This window comes from Podarcis bocagei, assembly GCF_964188305.1.
Source record: "Podarcis bocagei genome assembly, chromosome: 16".
Lineage (NCBI taxonomy): Eukaryota > Metazoa > Chordata > Lepidosauria > Squamata > Lacertidae > Podarcis > Podarcis bocagei.
This window is the reverse complement of record NC_138142.1, coordinates 21,142,107-21,159,457: the sequence shown is the minus strand read 5'-3', so window position 1 is coordinate 21,159,457 and position 17,351 is coordinate 21,142,107. Positions and strand designations below refer to the sequence as shown.

Here is a 17,351-nt window from a genome sequence, read left to right as displayed (position 1 = left end):
CCCCTTCCCAATATTGTTGCATGAAAGGAATGCTTCATTCTGAGTCTAACGTTCCTTGTCTTAGAAGCTGTCTGCTACATCCTAGAGGGAAGTGAGCGGTTTTGACTGAATTCTCTCTGTGTTGCTTTGCAGGAATTTAGGAGAAATTTAGAAGAGTTTCAGATCTTGAGGGATGGGGGTGTGTTTGATTGGTGTGAAATGGCTAGGGCATTGCTAAGCACTCTAGGTCTACAAGGTTGGTCCGGTGAGGCACAGAGGTGTGGAGTTCATTTTCCTAGGAGCAAACTAGCAGCTCAGGTTACGCATTGAAACTGGGAGCAAGGTATCGACAAAACTCATGGTCAAAAGAGGCATTGGAGCTGCAGGATGGATGATGCAGAGGTCCATAGCTATTGGATGTCTTAGGGGAAGATAGAAGGTCCTATACGACAGTGGCACAGGGAAGAGTATCAGTTGTATAATGATGCCCCTTCTGGTCTGGTGGGCCCTTAATTTTTTTTGCTGCTCCTGCCCAGAAGTAAAGCACGAGTATATAGCACGTCCAATTGAAGAACAGCTATAGGGTTGCCGGTCAGATAAATGCAGAGACTTTCCTTGGGATTCCACGTACAGTGTGCTGTTAGCCGCCCCCGATGTCTCAGTATAAAGCAAGTTGTATTATGGGGTGGAAAGTCTAACCAAATCAGGTCTCTATATTTCTTAAATGTGAACTCTTGGAGCATGTGTGGAAGATAATCTGTTTAAAAGAGAAGCCTGGAAACCAAATCTGATTTCTCTCCTGGCACCAACGATGTTCCCAGTGTTATGAGTCAGAGAGGAACCTTAAATAGGCCAGCAATTAGAAGGGAGCTTCTTGACTGCCTGTGGTGTCCTCCTACTCGCAGGTGTCTCTTTTCTGGAGGGGGAGGAAGACAAGGGAGTACCAAACAGGAATTGGAAGGTGGTGCTGTTGCCTCTGCGCCAGTGAGACAATCCTCTCTTGATGTCTTTTGTGCTCAATTTTGGCATTGTCGCTCCTGAAAAGCTTTTTAAAATGTTCCGATAAGAACTAGGAAGATGGTTGCTAGACTGGAGATCTTCCTTTTCACCCAAGCGTCTTGAGCTGCTGCTAGCTATGTGATGGAACGGTGGGGTTTATATTGGCTAATTCGTGGAGGTTATCCATGGCTATTGGCTGAAACCTCCATGCTCAGAGGCAGTATACCTCTGTGAATACCTAATGCTGGGGGCATAAAATAAAATAGAGGCTGTCGCCTTCACATCCGACTGCCCAGAGACTTCTAGTCATTTTAGTCTGATCCAGCAGGGCAATTCCCCGGGGCTTTTACTGTTTCTTACAAATGAACCTTTAATCAAGGAGGTAATTTATATATTTTTTTAAATGTAAATTTTGGAAGCTGAAGATTAGACTAGGAATAGTGATCAAATTAACAATTAAGATCTTGAAATAAAAGATCAGAGACTTTTCCTGAGACTTTAAATGGTGCTCCAGAACATCTGCTCCGATTGCAATAGAAATAAAGAGTGGCTAAGGCATTGGTTTGCATCTTGCCTCTTCCATAAAATCATGTACTGGCTTTGGGCAAGCATCTCCCTCTCAGCCTGTGGCCTCCATCTGCCTTGTGCAGCTAATTGCATCAGCTTACCTCGCAGGATTGTTGTAAGGATTGCAACACGATAATGTATAGGGAGTGCTTTGAACATTTGAAAGCATTGTACGAATGCTGCTATTAATATTTAGCACTGAGTTGGAGACTAATAGGTGAAACTCTTTGGTATGATCTTGTCCAGAAAATTAGTCCATAACCGAGATTATAGATCTCAGTACAGAGACATATAGACCATTGTTGCCAGGATACTTGAGCCATTTTAGTTGAACTGGAAGTCCAGATTGCATACTGTGTTCATTGACTTACGGATCATGTTTTATGGCATTACTTTATTGATGACCCATGGGATAGCTTGGCTGTCAGATGGATTTTTTTCACCTCCGACATGGGCATGCAACTTGGTGAAGACTATCTTGGATGTGTGAGAAGGCAGTGCCTGTACAGTAAAGGGTTGTGGTTGATTTGCTTTGGCTTGGATGCTGGACAGTTTCTGTGGTTACCTTATAATTTTTAGGATACATTGAAAATTATTTCATTCAGATTTAGTAAGATTTTCTTGCAATAGCAGATATTTCTTAAAGAGAAACATTAACAAACATATTGCACTAATTCCATGTACATCTGGTAGATACTGTTTATTTATTGTCGTTTATTGTCAGAACCAGAGGATTAATTGTCTGTTCTGGATAGGTGCAGCATCCTCAAATGACATAATTAAAAAGTAGCAAGGTCAGTTATGATAGTTTTAGGAAACCTCTCAAGATTCCAAGTTGTGTTGCTGAATATGCCTGGACATTCTGATTCTCTGGATTTATTTTATACTGCAGACCAGGGCTTTTTTCAGCCGGAACTCAGTTCCGGCACCTCTCAGGTGGGTGCCATTGCCATTCTAAGAGAACGAGGGAGGTGTTCACGCTGAGTTCCGGCACCTCTTTTTCCAGAAAAATAGCACTGCTGCAGACCGTTATAGAGTTTTATATTGGTTTAAGTGAAATGGCTTCCCCCAAAGAATCATGGGGATTGTAGTGTTGTGCAGTTGCTGCAAATTCTCTGGTGGAAAGCTTTACTCCCTCCTCACAGAACTAGTTCCCAGAATTCCCTAGGGAGAGGAAATGGTGGTGTTGATATGCTCTGTGTATTTTTAAAATTCGGGGAACCATTTTTGTTAACTGTGGAGTATGGTAGGTACTTCTCAGTCAAAAGGGTCTTCCAGCTATTGAGATGAAACAAGAGCCTAGACACTGTGCACAGAAATGGTTGATAAGCTTGCCCTTTAAAATAATGAGAGAGGTGCTTATGAGATGGCCATACATCTGGAAGCAATGATTTTAATTGCCCTTCTCATCTTTCGGTCTTGAATACTATTATCATTTTTGATGTCTTATAAGAATGGCTATATATTTCATGTAGAAAAGATAAAGTGAATTTCAGAAGATTAGGATGCTTCTGTGAGTGCTTGGGTCACCTGGAATAATAAGGAACGGTGCCCTTCTGCTTGTTAACTGACATTTCTCAACAGCAGGCTTGTCAACTGGGGTATTTTAGATAAGTATATTGTGTGGGAGAACAAGGGTTCTACCCAATCAGTCCTACTCAGCGTTAGACTAATTGAAATTAATTTAACAAAGTTAATAATAATTTTATTATTTATTCCCTGCCCAACTGGCTGGGTTGCTCCAGACACTCTGGGTGGCTTCCAACACATTTAAAAACATAATAAGTTAGTCAGGTCTACCAATTTCAACAGACCTACTGTGAGCTAGACAGACATTGGATACAAGGACTGAACTCTCCACTGAGATCCAACTGAGTTGCTTCGGGCCTCAGATGCCTGTCAGTGACCAGAATTTCATAATTCCACATTCAGAAAAGCTGTGTGGCATTTCGGTTGATAAGGAAAATTCTGGGTTGTAACACAGTCCATTGCTTATAGACTTCATCTTGCAAATCACAAGGCCATGTGCATGCCTTGATTTATTTTGATCGATAACTGCTTGTTTAGTAGACACTAGACATGGATTGAATTAGCGAGCGTGGATGTGACACAGTGCCACCCATGCTGGAGTGTGAAATCTCCCGTCTTAATAACACATTAGTGCACTTCTAAGGAAAGTGATGGCATTTGCAGGGTTGCTGTTGCCATAAAGTATAGGAGGGGGATGAGAGAGGGCAGCAAGCTCTGAAGTTGAATCCTGACCCTTAAAGCACCTTGTGCAATCTTGGGCCTTGCTTTCACAGAGGTGGTGGTAACCTGTGTCTGGGGTGTACCACTCTGGAGTGCTGGTACAAGGAGTCTTGCAAGGGCGCTCCCTACAAATGAAGTAACTAAAATGCCCTGCACATAGATAACCAGCATATCAGGGAAAAGACTACTTGTCGACATTCTCGTTTTCTACAAGCAGGGAATTTATTTTGGTATCACTTGATAGGGGCATTCTGTCATGTGATTCCCCCACCTACAGTCTGAAGTAGTACATGGGTTACTATCTTCCTATGAGCTGTGTGTGGAGTTCGGCTCTGCTTCAACCAGTGAGATGTCTTGGGCAAGGACTGCTGAGAACTAATTACCAAACTAAGTACTTTAATGAGCTGAGAACTGGTGGGAGAATGTCTATATGGGCTGATTTTTCTTGTCATGAGAGAACCACCCACAGTCTTGATTCAAGCCTTGAAAAATGTCATCAGCTGGTCTGCTAAGTTCCTTAAACATCTGAGGCTTCCTGTTCAGTGACCCTCTAAAAGCTGCTGTTTATGTGTTGCTGTAACTGAGGTACATTGATGAGGGATAGAAAATGGAATTTCTTTTTAAGCAGGAACTGGGGTTCTCAAGAATTTGGTAAATAAAACACTTTCTGCATTGGAAACTGGTTTCTGGCTTTGGAGAAAACCAGCATTTACTCAGCCTATTAATGTGTATGTAAAGCAGGGATGAGGAACCTGTGGTCCCTCTCTGAAGGTGTTGAACAACAACTTCCAGCATCTCTGACCATTGGTCATGCTGATGAACATCTGGAGGGCCACAGGTTCCCGACATCAATGGTGTAAACTAAGGTATTACAGTGGTGCCTCGCAAGACGAAAAGAATCCGTTCTGTGATTCTCTTCGTCTAGCGGTTTTTTCGTCTTGCGAAGCAAGCCCATTGACGGATTAGCGGATTAGCGCTATTAGCGCTTTTAGTGGCTTATCTGCTGATCGGATCAGCTGATAAGCGGCTTAGCGGCTTAGAAAAGGGGGGGGAGGGGAAAAAACCAGGAACTCGCAAGACATTGTCGTTTTGTGAAGCAAGCCCATAGGAAATTCGTTTTGCGAAGTAGCTCCAAAACGGAAAACTCTTTCGTCTAGCGAGTTTTCTGTCTTACGAGGCATTCGTCTTGCGGGGCACCACTGTACATTGGGATCATCTCTTTTCCTCCATCCCGTGCCATATTGCCTCTTTGGCTCTAATGCGTGATCATTGCATCTCGGCATTAGGAGTTGTGACAATGTCCAAAGTCACATGCATTCTTAAGCCTATGCATCTGGAATTCTGCCCTGTGTACTGTAGAGATTGCATCAGATGCACACAAAGGAAGCTGAAGTTGTAGACAGGGCTGGTGGGTGCTGTTGTGCTCGCCTGCCACAAGCTCAAGCTTATTTATTTATTTTATTTATTTCTGTCCGACTCTTCCTCCCAAAGTAGCCCAAGGTGGCAAACATCCATGGTTCAAGCAATGCAATAGTTTGCATGCTTTTGCAAATATATGATAATATTGGTTAGCTATTGTTTTGACAGAGACTGTAGAAGATGCTCTTGCATGAAAGCCCTCTTGAGGATTTAGAGCAAGCCTTTGCAGGAGATGGCTAATTTTTATTTTTGTTTCCTAACTGCCTTTCTGCCCACAAATAGACCAACCGGGTTGTTTACAAGCAATGTAAACACTGACACCTACAACACCATTTGTTGGGACCCATTACAAACTTTCAAGGCAGAAAAAAGATTTTTTTTAAAAAGAAAAGATTGCCTATAGCTCATCAAACCTTTCATAAAAAAACCACAGGAATGGGCCCGCTTGTGGACTTCAAGGGGAACACTGGTGGCAGGTGATTTTCCACTACTTAAAAAGGCTCCTTTGGAGTGGTAAACCATAGCAGGGTCTCATCCAAAGACCTTATCACCTTGCAGGGGGTGAAACACCCTTAATCAAGACTCTCTAGTCTAGGGTTTTCATGGTCCTGAAACAACTTCACAGCTAATGAAATTCTTCTAAGATGGGCAGAATGTGGGTCCAATGCCAGCTAAGTTTTTTGGTGATTTATTTATTTGTGTGATAGGGGTAGATCATCTCTATTGTCTGGTATATATTCTTTAGTTTGTTTCAAGTAGTTCTATTAGGTTTTAATACTATATGATTCTTACCTGCCCTGGGACCTTGTGGTGAAGGGCGGGTAAGAATATTTACAAAAGGGGAGGCGGACTTCCTGTATTGAACCTCCCCGTTTCGATGCCAAATTAAACGTTTAAAAATCCAATTCCCCCACTTCAGCTCTACTCACGGGTAATTACTTTAGAGTCAAATTGTCCACAGGAAAAAGTCAGTGCTCTCTGGCAACAGCTATGCGGCTTCGCTCCGTGGAAGAAGCAGACGATTCGAAGCACCGCGCCGCTCACCCCACGTCGCTCCGGATCCCCGAAACCGGGTTTCCCCGCGAGTAGGGGAGGCGCAAAAGGTGCCCGCCAAATCCACTTTCACAGGCTTCTCCCGCCTGTGATTTTTTACGGGTCTCCGCCTTCGCCGTGGCGGTACAGACCCAAATTCCCACGGGGCAAATTCCTCCCGATCAGAGGAATTCCGCCATTGTCGGAGGCACCAACCCGGAAGTCCTCTAGTGGCCTTGCTTCCTGCAGGAGTGCAGTATTGGATTCCAGGGCAGCCAAAACACCATCTCCCCGTGTCTCTTAGTTCCAGCCTGTCATTCCCAGCTCACATGGAGCTTTGCCCCTCTTCCTCCTTCTCACTGCTGTCTGACTCCAAGGAGCTCCCAAAGCCTACGGCAGGCATGTCCAACTCCCAAGAGACTGTATAAAAAAAACCTGGTAGATCGCAATCTACTGGTTGGACATCCCTGGCCCTACAGCGTTCCTATTAGAAATCCGAAACCTGGCCTTTGCCTCTGTCTACTAGCACTCAGCAAAGAAGCCCCCCCCCTATAACCTTGGAAACCACCCTCCTCTGTTGACTGGCTGGGAGTCTTCTGCCCTGGTGATGGTTTCCATTGATGGGCCATTTACTCTGCTTTATTCCTTAAAGCAGGCATGGCGAAACTTGGCCCACCAGCTGTTTTGGGACTACAACGCCCATCATCCCTAGCTAACAGGACCAGAGGTCAGGGATGATGGGAATTGTAGTCCTAAAACAACTGGAGGGCCAGGTTTGGCCATGCCAGCCTTAAAGGCTTGCACTCAGCTGGCCCTGCCCTGCTAGCCTGGTTTGTTTGCATACGCTAAATGTAGGAATTTCCGTGTTTGGCCCGGTGTAATCAAACCTTGTTTAATTCTGACTTTTACTAAAGCCAAGAATTATGGGGAGGATCTGGCACAAACCCACAACACATTTAGGGGGCTCTAGCCTTCCCCCCTGCAAAGTTCATAACAATATTACGCATTATCTTTTCTGCGATGGCCAGGTTCCGTATGTTTTCATGCCATAAAGATATTAGCTGGCCCTGTGGCGTCCTCCACACTTGTGCTATAAGCATCCTAGCTGCTGCTATTCATTTAAAATAATTTAAAAATAAATAAATAGAATAGAATAAAAAAATGAAAGAACACCAGTTAGGGAACGTACTGGGTGACTGGAAGTTTCTGGATTGTCTCCACAAGCAGCTCCACACGGAGCAAACCACAATAGTCTTAAACCTACAGGATGCCAGGTGTGTAGCCTTCCTCAAATATACTGCAGTAGAAAAAAATCTAATTAGTTCTGAAATGTAGGGGGGGGGAACAAATTTGCTATACTTTTATTAAATGGAAGACATTTTAAAAACTCTAGGCAGCCTGTGGAAAAAAATACTTCCTCAGCAGGCTTAGGCACTTAAATTATATTGTACTGAAGAGTTATTAAATGTGAAAAGGGTTCTAGGGAAAACTGAGATGGGCTGTTACTTAAGCTAGTACTACCAAAATTGGTGGTCTCAGAGGGTTAAATTAGTTAATTCTCCCCTTCTAATTAGTTAACAGATAAATGACCTCCTTCCCTACTGGCCTTCTTGGGCTTTATGATCTGCAGAGGGGGCTTTTTGGTAGTTCCATCAACAGAGTACATAGAGTTCTGAGGAAGAGAAAAAATTCTGTAGGAAGAGAAAGAAACCAGGGATCAGTCCCCAATTTAAGCAGTTCATATCAATAGCCTATAGGGTGGTAAAGTTCACAAACGTTTCCCCACTAGCAACCGGAAGTGGTATTGCATGACCGAGAGGGACTGTAACTCGGTGGGTAGAGCTGTGCATACATATGAACATAATAAAAAAATTCCTTCCAGTAGCACCTTAAAGACCAACTAAGTTAGTTCTTGGTATAAGCTTTCGTGTGCATGCACACTTGGTATCTGAAGAAGTGTGCATGCACACGAAAGCTCATACCAAGAACTAACTTAGTTGGTCTTTAAGGTGCTACTGGAAGGAATTTTTTTATTTTGACTATGGCAGACCAACACGGCTACCTATCTGCAATAAGAACATAAGGAGAGCCTGCTGAATCAGGCCAATGGTCCACCTAGTCTAACATCCTGATCTCACAGCGCCAGTGGCAGCACTTGCCTCTGGGACTCGAGCACAAGAGTACTCTCCCCTCCTTTGGTTTCCAGCAACTGATATTAAGAAGCATTGCTGCCTCTCTCTATGGAGGCAGAGCACAGCCATTGTGGCTAGTAGCCATCGGTAGCCCTCTCCTCCATGAATTTGTCTAATCTTCTTTTAAAGCCAAGAGGATTTGGAAGTTCAGAAGTTTCCAGACTCAATACCCGGTCTCTCCAGGTAGGGTTGGGAAAAGACTCCTGCAGTCACCTGCTGGAAGTCTGATAGGATATAGTCGAGAAGCAGTCCTTCTGCTGCATCTGTTTGTATGAACTAGGGCAATACTTTGAAACCTTTATAAATGAAGATGTCTGAAGAGAAGCAGCAACAGTCTTGCAGTTTCCTGATCCTATGTGACTTGGATAGCTTTTATTTTTCATGCCACACCTCAGTGGTGCTACTGCCCATTAATCTGAGTTCTTGTTTTCAGTGAACAGAGCTGTCAAAACCATTTAGTGATGATGTACATGAGAGTCAGTGGTGGGGTAGTGGTTAGAGTGTCAGACTATGACCTTGGAGACCAGGTTTCAAGTCCCCGCTCAGCCATGAAGTTCACTGGGTGTGACATTGGGCCACTTGCTGTCTCTCAGCCTAACCTGCTTCACAGGGTTGTTGTGAGAGTAAAATGGAGAGGGGAGAACCATATATACCACCTTGAGCTCCTGGGGCATGGGAGTAGTTATATAAACGTAAGAAATAAGAAATGGGTAGGTGTTTGGGGGAAGGGCATAGCTCAGTGGTAGTGTGTCTGGTTTGCATAAAGGTCCTAGGTCAACCCCCCAGCATCTTCAGATAGGTCTGGGAATGTCCCCTACCTGAAATCCGGGAGAGTTGGTGCCAGCCAGTGTAGATTGCATTGAGCAAAATGGACCAATGGTCTGACTCAATGTATGGCAGCTTCCCATGTGTTGCATGAAGCTGGATTCAGCATATTGAAGTAAGTGCTTGTTTGGGAACAAAGTTATGGCCCAAGTTCATTTCATGCTTTAATATGACCTGTTGTGTGCCTTTTCTTAGTTTGGGTTATGTTAGAAGACTTTTGTCTCTTGATTGTTTTTTAAATTCTTCTTTATCTGGAATTTATCTCCTAATTATGTAGTGCAGGGTAATCACTGGAATACGTATTACTAAATGCTCTCGTAGTTGGGCATACTGTAGATCCTTAGTAACTGGCTTCAGATTAGAAAGTCTGTTGATGATGGGTATGTACTTCTAAAAATGGGATGAAATGCTTTTTCATTCATTAATTCAGTCAGTCAGTTGTACCTTCCAAAATAAAATGTTTCCAAGGTGTCCTACAACACAGGCAATACAAAGAATTTAAGGGGCCATCCTAAACAGACACTAAGGATTAAGCATAGAAAGGATTTCTGAGCAGAGAGTTTTTTGCAGCACGGCTAAAGTCAGCAAGAGGTGTGTAGCAGATGTCCATAGGGCTGTAGCACCAGCTTTGAAAAGGCCCTGTCCTTGGTACCCACCAGTCTGATTTAAGAAATGGTGGGCCAGGGAGAAGAGTTAGTGAATCTAAGCTCAGTTAGTTAGAGCATGGTACTGATAACACCAAGGTTGCAGGTTTGATTCCTGCATGGGACAGCTTCATTGCATTGCAGGGGGTTGAACTAGATGATCCTCAGGGTCCCTTCCAACTCTGATTCTATAAAATCTATAATCTTGAAGTCAGTTTCCTAGGGCTGCTATGGGTGCAAGTGGCATTTGTGGTGTTGAAACTCTACACTGACTGCCTGAGATGAGTCAAAGTACAATAGAGTACGATAGGGAGAAGGAATGCTGGCTCCTTAGATCCTTGACAGGAAGAACATTTTGAAGGCCTAGATAAGGAAGGTGGAAGCAGGAGCTTAGGAAAGCAGGAGCTGGAAGTCTTGAGAAACCAGCAAACAGGTGCAGAAGGAATTATCCAGAGAAATAAGAAGAAAGAAATTTGGTAATATGGGTAGAGAGAAAAGATAAATATGACTAGGTTACAGCGGCTATGTTGGCTATGTTCTCCCTCAACTGTTGAAGGCAGCATGCCTCTGTACTCATACTGGTGGGAATCACAAGAGGGAAGAGTAATACTTGGGGGTTTGTGTCCTGCTTATGGACTTCCCATGGGCATCTGATTGGCCACTGTAGAAACAAGATGCTGGACTAAGTGGGTCTTTGGCCCGATCCAGTAGGGCCGCTCTTACATACTTGTGCATAAGCAGGATAATAGTAACACAATGATATCACCAAAGCAGCAACTAAGATGAAACAAACATAAAAATCTCAAGTTGCCTACCACCCAAAGGTTAAGCTGGGGTATGGTTTGGCAGGCCTTCATGGAGAAAACATTCTATTTCACCAAATTACAGATAGCAATTGGTTCTGTTAACCAACCAAAGTGCTTTCACCGTTGGTTCTGTCCATTCCTCCGAGAGAGCAAAGCAAGGTCTTGTTTGTAATGCCATAGGTAAACTTTGAAGGCTTGGTGTGCAGGTGTCCCCCCCCCCCCATTCATAGTTGTGTGGAAAGGAGACTGGGACTTGTGTCCCTATTTACGTAGAGCCATGGGGAGGGTCAGAAAATGTCAGTATGACTTGCTGTTGGTCAAGCCCAACTGGAGTCTGGAGAAAGGCAGGGACTCTCCCTAATCTTGCAGTAAGCCTCGTAGAAACTCCAAAGTCAGGGAAACCTTGAAGTTGGGGGAGCTGCCACATTTTTGGGGTGCTGTTATCTGACAAAAAGAAGGTAGTGACCAATGGCACCTTGGCAAGTGTATGTGTATGGACAGGTGACCTGCTTTTTCTTTGCATTTGTGCTTCTGCAAATTCCTCTAGTAGTAAGCATTTGCTATTCAAACTACCCCAAGGTATTTATTTCCATGGCTGGCTTCCCTCTTCGCTCCAGGGATCTACAACCAGTTTATTAATTGCCTAGTTAAATAGACTGTGCTGCTGTGAATAGCTTTTGTGTGTGCATGTTGTGGTTTTCTTTTTCTTTTATTATGGTAAGCATTCAAGGATGGGTGGGGGTGGGGGAGTATAAACATGTTTTATCAATCTAGTTCTTAATATATAAAGTGTCTAACAACAAATAGCTGCAGTTCCAGAAAGAATATTTCAGTGTTTGCCCTCTACAGTGTTGGCATGTAGAGTAGGTTTTGATTTTTTTTTTAGACAACAACGTTGTATAGGGGTTGGGATAGCTAGTATTATTTTGAGCCAGAGGATCACATTCTTACATGGGCAACCTTCTGGGAGCTGCATGCTAGGTTGTAAGGGGCAAGAGGGTCTTACTCTGCCTTTTGTCTCTCATAGTTGTGGAGAAATGAACTACAACTCCCATCAGCCCCAACAAGCGTGGCCAGGGATAATGGGAGTTGTAGTTCAGTAGCATCTGGAGGGCCAGAGGTTCCCCACGCCTGGTCTATCACACTGAGATGGTGATGTCTGAACCAGGCCAGTCTTTCTCAAGCCATCAAACACATCTCTGGGTGTTTCTTTTTCCCCATGAAGAGTTTTAACACTTTGCTCTTCTAATGCTAACAAACACTGTGCAAGCTACTAGTAATGCCTCTAGGTTAGACCTCAATAATGTACTCTAAGTGGAGGTTGTGCTTAATGGTTGAAAACCCCATGGGGTCTTTCTATCTTAGCAACACCTTTTTCATGTCTTTCCCATTACTTCCTTTGACTGGCTTCTAAATTGCAGCCATAAAGATTGCCATGTATTGTGATGGCCATTGTGAAAATAATAATATACCCACCTTTCCCAGAAAAAAAGTCTTTATGTGATGCTTAATAGCAACATAAAGTGGCTCAGCTCTTGTAACTAGGGCATTCTCATATTCATCTTGCAACCTATCCCAACAATGTTCTGGTGGGTTTTTGCATCCTCTGGGGTGGGGTGAGGAAGGACCTGTGGGTCCTCCAGGGGTTTTGGACTCCAACTCCCATCAGGCCCAGCCAGCATGGCCAATGGCCAAGGATTATGGGAGTTGGGAATGTCTGGGAGGAAACAGCTCCTGGCTCCCAGCTCATATCCATAAGTAATCTTCCATAAATAATGTCTCTTATAGTCCGTCCACAACAAAAAGTATGTGGTGGCCAGGTTACTAAGTAATTTACCTGACTGTAAAGGTATTATCAAAATGTGCTGCTATGTTTTTGCTTTTGTTGTATTATCTGCTATTCAGAGTTGCATTCAATGATAATCATATATAGAGTAGAGCCATTGAAAATAGTCTGACTAACTCGGATCCATTAATTTCAATGGGCCTGCTCTGAGTTGAAGTTAGATAACACCAGTTTTTTGGGTGTGTGTGTGTGTGTGTGATGATCTTTTTATAAACCATTTAGACTGCTCTGGTGTGGTGGTACATAAATATGTGCAAATTATTATTATTATTATTATTATTATTATTGGGGGTTCTTTTTTTTCCTTTAAAGGTCTGCTTTGGGTTTGGATTCTCCAGCCAAGATTAACTCCATGGAAAAGAAAATCCTTCTTAAGAGTAAAGAGCTGCAAGACACCCAGGATAAGTGCCACAAGGTATTTATTTACATGGCCAGCCACCCACCTTGCTCCAGGGATCTTCAACCTGTGTATGCCAAAGGACCTACCAGATGCTGCTGATGGGTCCACAGCTTCGGTGGATCGGTTTCCTCCTCACCAGTTAGATGAGGGAGATGAGTTTAGGTCATGTCTGTTTCTAGATCCGTTAATTTTATAACAAAAGGAGGCTCTGGATTTTCTCTAGACCTTTGCTTGGCCTGGCGGTGACGGCAGTGGTTTCCAGCAGGTGGCATTTCTTCTTCCATCAAATGCTCAGCAGCTTCGGTTCTGTTCTGAATGCTACGAAGTCTCTCTTCTGCTTCTTCTTTTCCTCTTTTCGTCCTTCGGTTTCTGCTTATGTAACTGTTGCCGCTTCACTGATTTGACAGTGAGAACTGTTGCTGAAAGAAAACTCACTGAGATATACATTTTAAACCCCTCTCTTTGTTTTGAGAGACTTTAAAGAGTGTGCAATTACTTCTCTTTCTGTTCCGTGCTGGACTTGACATTTGATCCCTCAGAAGGACATGGGGGGGAGCCCTCCTCTGGTCCAACATGGATTTGGGATAAAGCTAAAGTGACCCATCTCTGGAGAAAAAAAAATAACCAGGTGAAAAAATGATTGTGGCTTCTTTGCTAACTGGGGTTCGAAGAATGACTGAATGTGAACAAGCGGCTTGAATGAATGGGGTGACTTAGACTTACTGCCTTTCCTTGAGAAGGAACTGTGAATCCCCAGGAGCAGAACCATGGTATTTGAATTTAAACAGAATTCTAGCCTAGTCTCTCTTCCAGAGACAGATTTTCCTCCCGAGTTGTGCATCGACCCTTTGTCTGCTCGTAGACCCTTGGAAAATGCTTTTAAACCTTTTAATGTTTGTTGCAGATGGAGCAGGAAATGACGCGCTTGCACCGCAGAGTATCGGAGGTGGAGGCTGTACTTAGCCAAAAGGAGGTGGAACTGAAAGCCTCCGAGACCCAGCGATCCCTCCTTGAGCAGGACCTGGCTACCTACATCACAGAATGCAGTGTGAGCCTCTACCTGTTCCCCCTGAAGTCACTGACTTCCGTTGGTCTAAAACCTTTCTGTTATGGATGTCTCCGTAAGGCATATGGCAGAGGGAGCTTAAGAAGGAGAGCTGTCTTAATTAAATAGGGGTGGTTAATTGGCAAAGCACTGTAAGCCTGTTACATGGTTTTAATTCATTAATGACCTGATAAGTTGACAGCGTGGCAGAGAAGGCAAAGGAAATTTAGCTTGGGTCTTCCATGCAGAAGATAGCAGCGGATATGGTGCTTGTTGGAGTTTACATACTTTGGACTATTTCCTTAACCATATCTGAAGCAAGGTAGTCATGATTCAGAAGCATTTATTTGACACTGGTAGGGAAGTCTATGCCAAGAATCTTCTTACATTGATCCTTTTCTTTCTGTAGTATTAGCATATCTGAAACTGCCTATACTTTGACTTTCCAAGGAATTCTTTCTAACTGGAGGTGTCAAGAGATTGGACCTTGTGTTCATAAATAGGCCACAGCTCAATAGCAGAGCCTTTCTCCATTCTGTACTTTAACAGGGATAGTTGCCGGTGTCCTCCTTGCTCATGTAGCTCTTTAAATTGCACTCCAATTTTATTTTATTTTTAAAAAAACAACATACCATATTTCATTCAAGTGGACGTGTTCTTTTGTTGCTGTCGAGGCAGGAGACTGGAGCTGAACAGAAGCTAAGATGCAAGCTTTGGGTTTTGCTGTCCTGTTGGTGTGTTTTTTTATCCATAACTGATAACATTTTCCTTGGTACAGCTGCATGCAAAGTGGCTGTGTATTAAACGTTGCGCTTTTGCAGAGCTTAAAGCGAAGTCTGGAGCAGGCTCGGATGGAAGTGTCTCAGGAGGATGACAAGGCACTGCAGCTCCTTCACGATATCAGGGAACAGAGCCGGAAGCTTCAGGAAATCAAAGAACAGGTGTGTGTAGCTACTTCTCAGAGGAATGTAGTGGCTGATGATAGCTTTGGCTTTGGCTTGTGCTAGCCAGTCCTCACACTAGGAATAGATCCAGGGTGTTGGTGGAGTTTAAAAACTTTTTTCTCTTTCATGTGTGGCTTTCCATATATACACTTTTTTTTTTTTTTAAGGAAAGGGGACGTAACCTTTGTGTTTGGCAAAAATGTGTTTCACTCTGTGTGGTTTTGTGTGCTTCCTCCCTCTGTGTTTTTCCTTACACAACTGCCTGTTTGCCATTTTTCCCTTTGTTCTTTCTGAAGTGTGTGACACCCCACTTCCTCCCACAGGAGTATCAGGCTCAGGTAGAAGAGATGAGGCTAATGATGAATCAGTTAGAAGAAGACCTCATTTCAGCTCGCAGACGGAGTGATCTTTATGAATCGGAATTGAGAGAGTCCCGATTGGCTGCTGAAGAGTTCAAACGTAAAGCCACAGAATGTCACAACAGGCTCCAGAAGGTAGCTAAGGTCAGGGAGCTATAATTCTGTTTTGGGGGTTAATTTCGGCAGTCTTGCTCCTCACACCAATGTATTGAGAATAGATTCAACTTCATTAGGTTTCGTCTGCATGCCATGATTGCTCTGCTTCCAAAGGTGGAGGCAGCAATGCTTCCAAATACAGTGGTACCTCGAGTTACAAACGCTTCAGGTTACAAACTCCGCTAACCTGGAAGAGTTACCTCGAGTTGAGAACTTTGCCCCAGGATGAGAACGGAAATTGTGTTCCGGTGGCGCAGCGGCAGCAAAGCACGCCTCTAGTTGAGAACAGTTTCAGGTTAAGAACGGACCTCCAGAACAAATTAAGTTCGTAACTAGAGGTACCAGTTGCTGGAAACTGCAGGAGGGCAGAATGGTCTTGTGTTCGAATCCTGCTTGCTGGTTTCCCACAGGCACCTGGTTGGCCACTGTGAGAACAGGATGCTGGACTAGATGGGCTATTGGCCTGATCCAGCAGCCTCTTCATATGGTTGCAAATAAAAAAGCATGGCTTTGGTAGAAATTCAGACTTGTTATTTTGTTAATGAGTAGAAAAATAGCATGATATGGGGCAGCAATGGTTAAAAAAAAAATACCCAAGAAATCTGATAGTCATGAATAATCTACATTTTTTCTCTGTTACCAAACAGTTTTTCTTGCTTGCCTATCAAGGGTTCATGGGGGGAAAGTTTTGTGCAAATTAATTGGAACAGATGCATCTATTCCAGAATTCCTGTTCTCCAAAAGGAAAGAGTCCATTCTCACCACTCTTTATCAATTTACCCCCTTCCTCTTAGCATAATTTAATAATGAATCTACAGACATTCACTGGCAGTTTGGAACCGCAGCACTTTTATTTTGACCCCATTTATTCATTTTAAATACCAGTAATATATTTTTTAAAAAAAACATGACCCATTTAGAGCTGCACTTTTTAATGTTCGTTTGAAGAAAGAATAGATTGAGATAGCTTTGAAACTGAGGAACTGCTGCTCATACTGCGGTGTCTGATCTGAATCCTGTGGCTGGGTGGTTCATCTTTCTTTCATCTTTGCTTTTAAAGGTTAAAGATCAAGGGAAAACGGAAGTAGGAGAGCTGTATTCCAAACTGGAGAAGGTATGTTCCTCTGGGCATTTTGTACTGATAGAACCCCAGAATGAATTCAATGGGTTTTTAATTTAGTGATTTTGTGGTTTGATATTGAAGGAGGCCTGATCAATAGGTGGTGTCCAACAGTCCCCGGCACTTGGGAGATGTATATACTTAAGAAAATGTATACAGTGGTACCTTGGGTTACATACACTTCAGCTTACAGATGCTTCAGGTTACAGACTCCGCTAACCCAGAAATAATACCTCGGGTTAAGAACTTTGCTTCAGGATGAGAACAGAAATCGTGCTCCGGTGGCGCAGAAGCAGCAGGAGGCCCCATTAGCTAAAGTGGTGCTTCAGGTTAAGAACAGTTTCAGGTTAAGAACGGACCTCCGGAACGAATTAAGTACTTAACCCGAGGTACCACTGTATTCTAATGCATGGGGATTTTGTGGTAAGCAGTGTGGGTGATGAAACATCTTAACCCTCCGCGCTGTGTTGATGCCCTGTAGTGATGTCTTCATGAAAACTTGAGCTGCTTAAGAGCACTTGCCCGTCTTGTACTCTTTGTGGCATTTCAACGTTTGTGAGTTGAAATGAACTTGCAGCAGCTGGCTTAGGGCCAGGCACAAGCTGTGTGGGCAAGTCAGGGCAGAAGACTAGAAAGTTCAAGAGAAAGAAATGTCCAAGTTAGGGATACTTAGTGGGTAGGAGAACCCAGAGGCAGAGTAGGTGGATGAGAGAAGCAAGCTATACTTGACAATTTACTGAGAAATGGAGAGCTATCCATCTAAACAGC

The 17,351-nt window shown here is 43.5% G+C and overlaps 1 protein-coding gene across 11 annotated transcripts in view; it reads left to right on the top strand.

The window, feature by feature from the left end:
• Positions 1-17,351, top strand: part of CIT (citron rho-interacting serine/threonine kinase) — a 116,665-nt gene that overhangs the window by 24,208 nt on the left and 75,106 nt on the right. For 9 of the 11 annotated variants that reach the window (XM_081174629.1, XM_081174628.1, XM_081174630.1 and 6 more), the window contains 5 exons: positions 12,872-12,974; positions 13,864-14,007; positions 14,826-14,945; positions 15,272-15,451; positions 16,524-16,577. In XM_081174629.1, the coding sequence (XP_081030755.1) occupies positions 12,872-12,974; positions 13,864-14,007; positions 14,826-14,945; positions 15,272-15,451; positions 16,524-16,577 (601 nt within the window). The remainder of the gene's footprint in view (positions 1-12,871; positions 12,975-13,863; positions 14,008-14,825; positions 14,946-15,271; positions 15,452-16,523; positions 16,578-17,351) is intronic. The other 2 variants (XM_081174627.1, XM_081174625.1) reach the window with 1 other exon arrangement.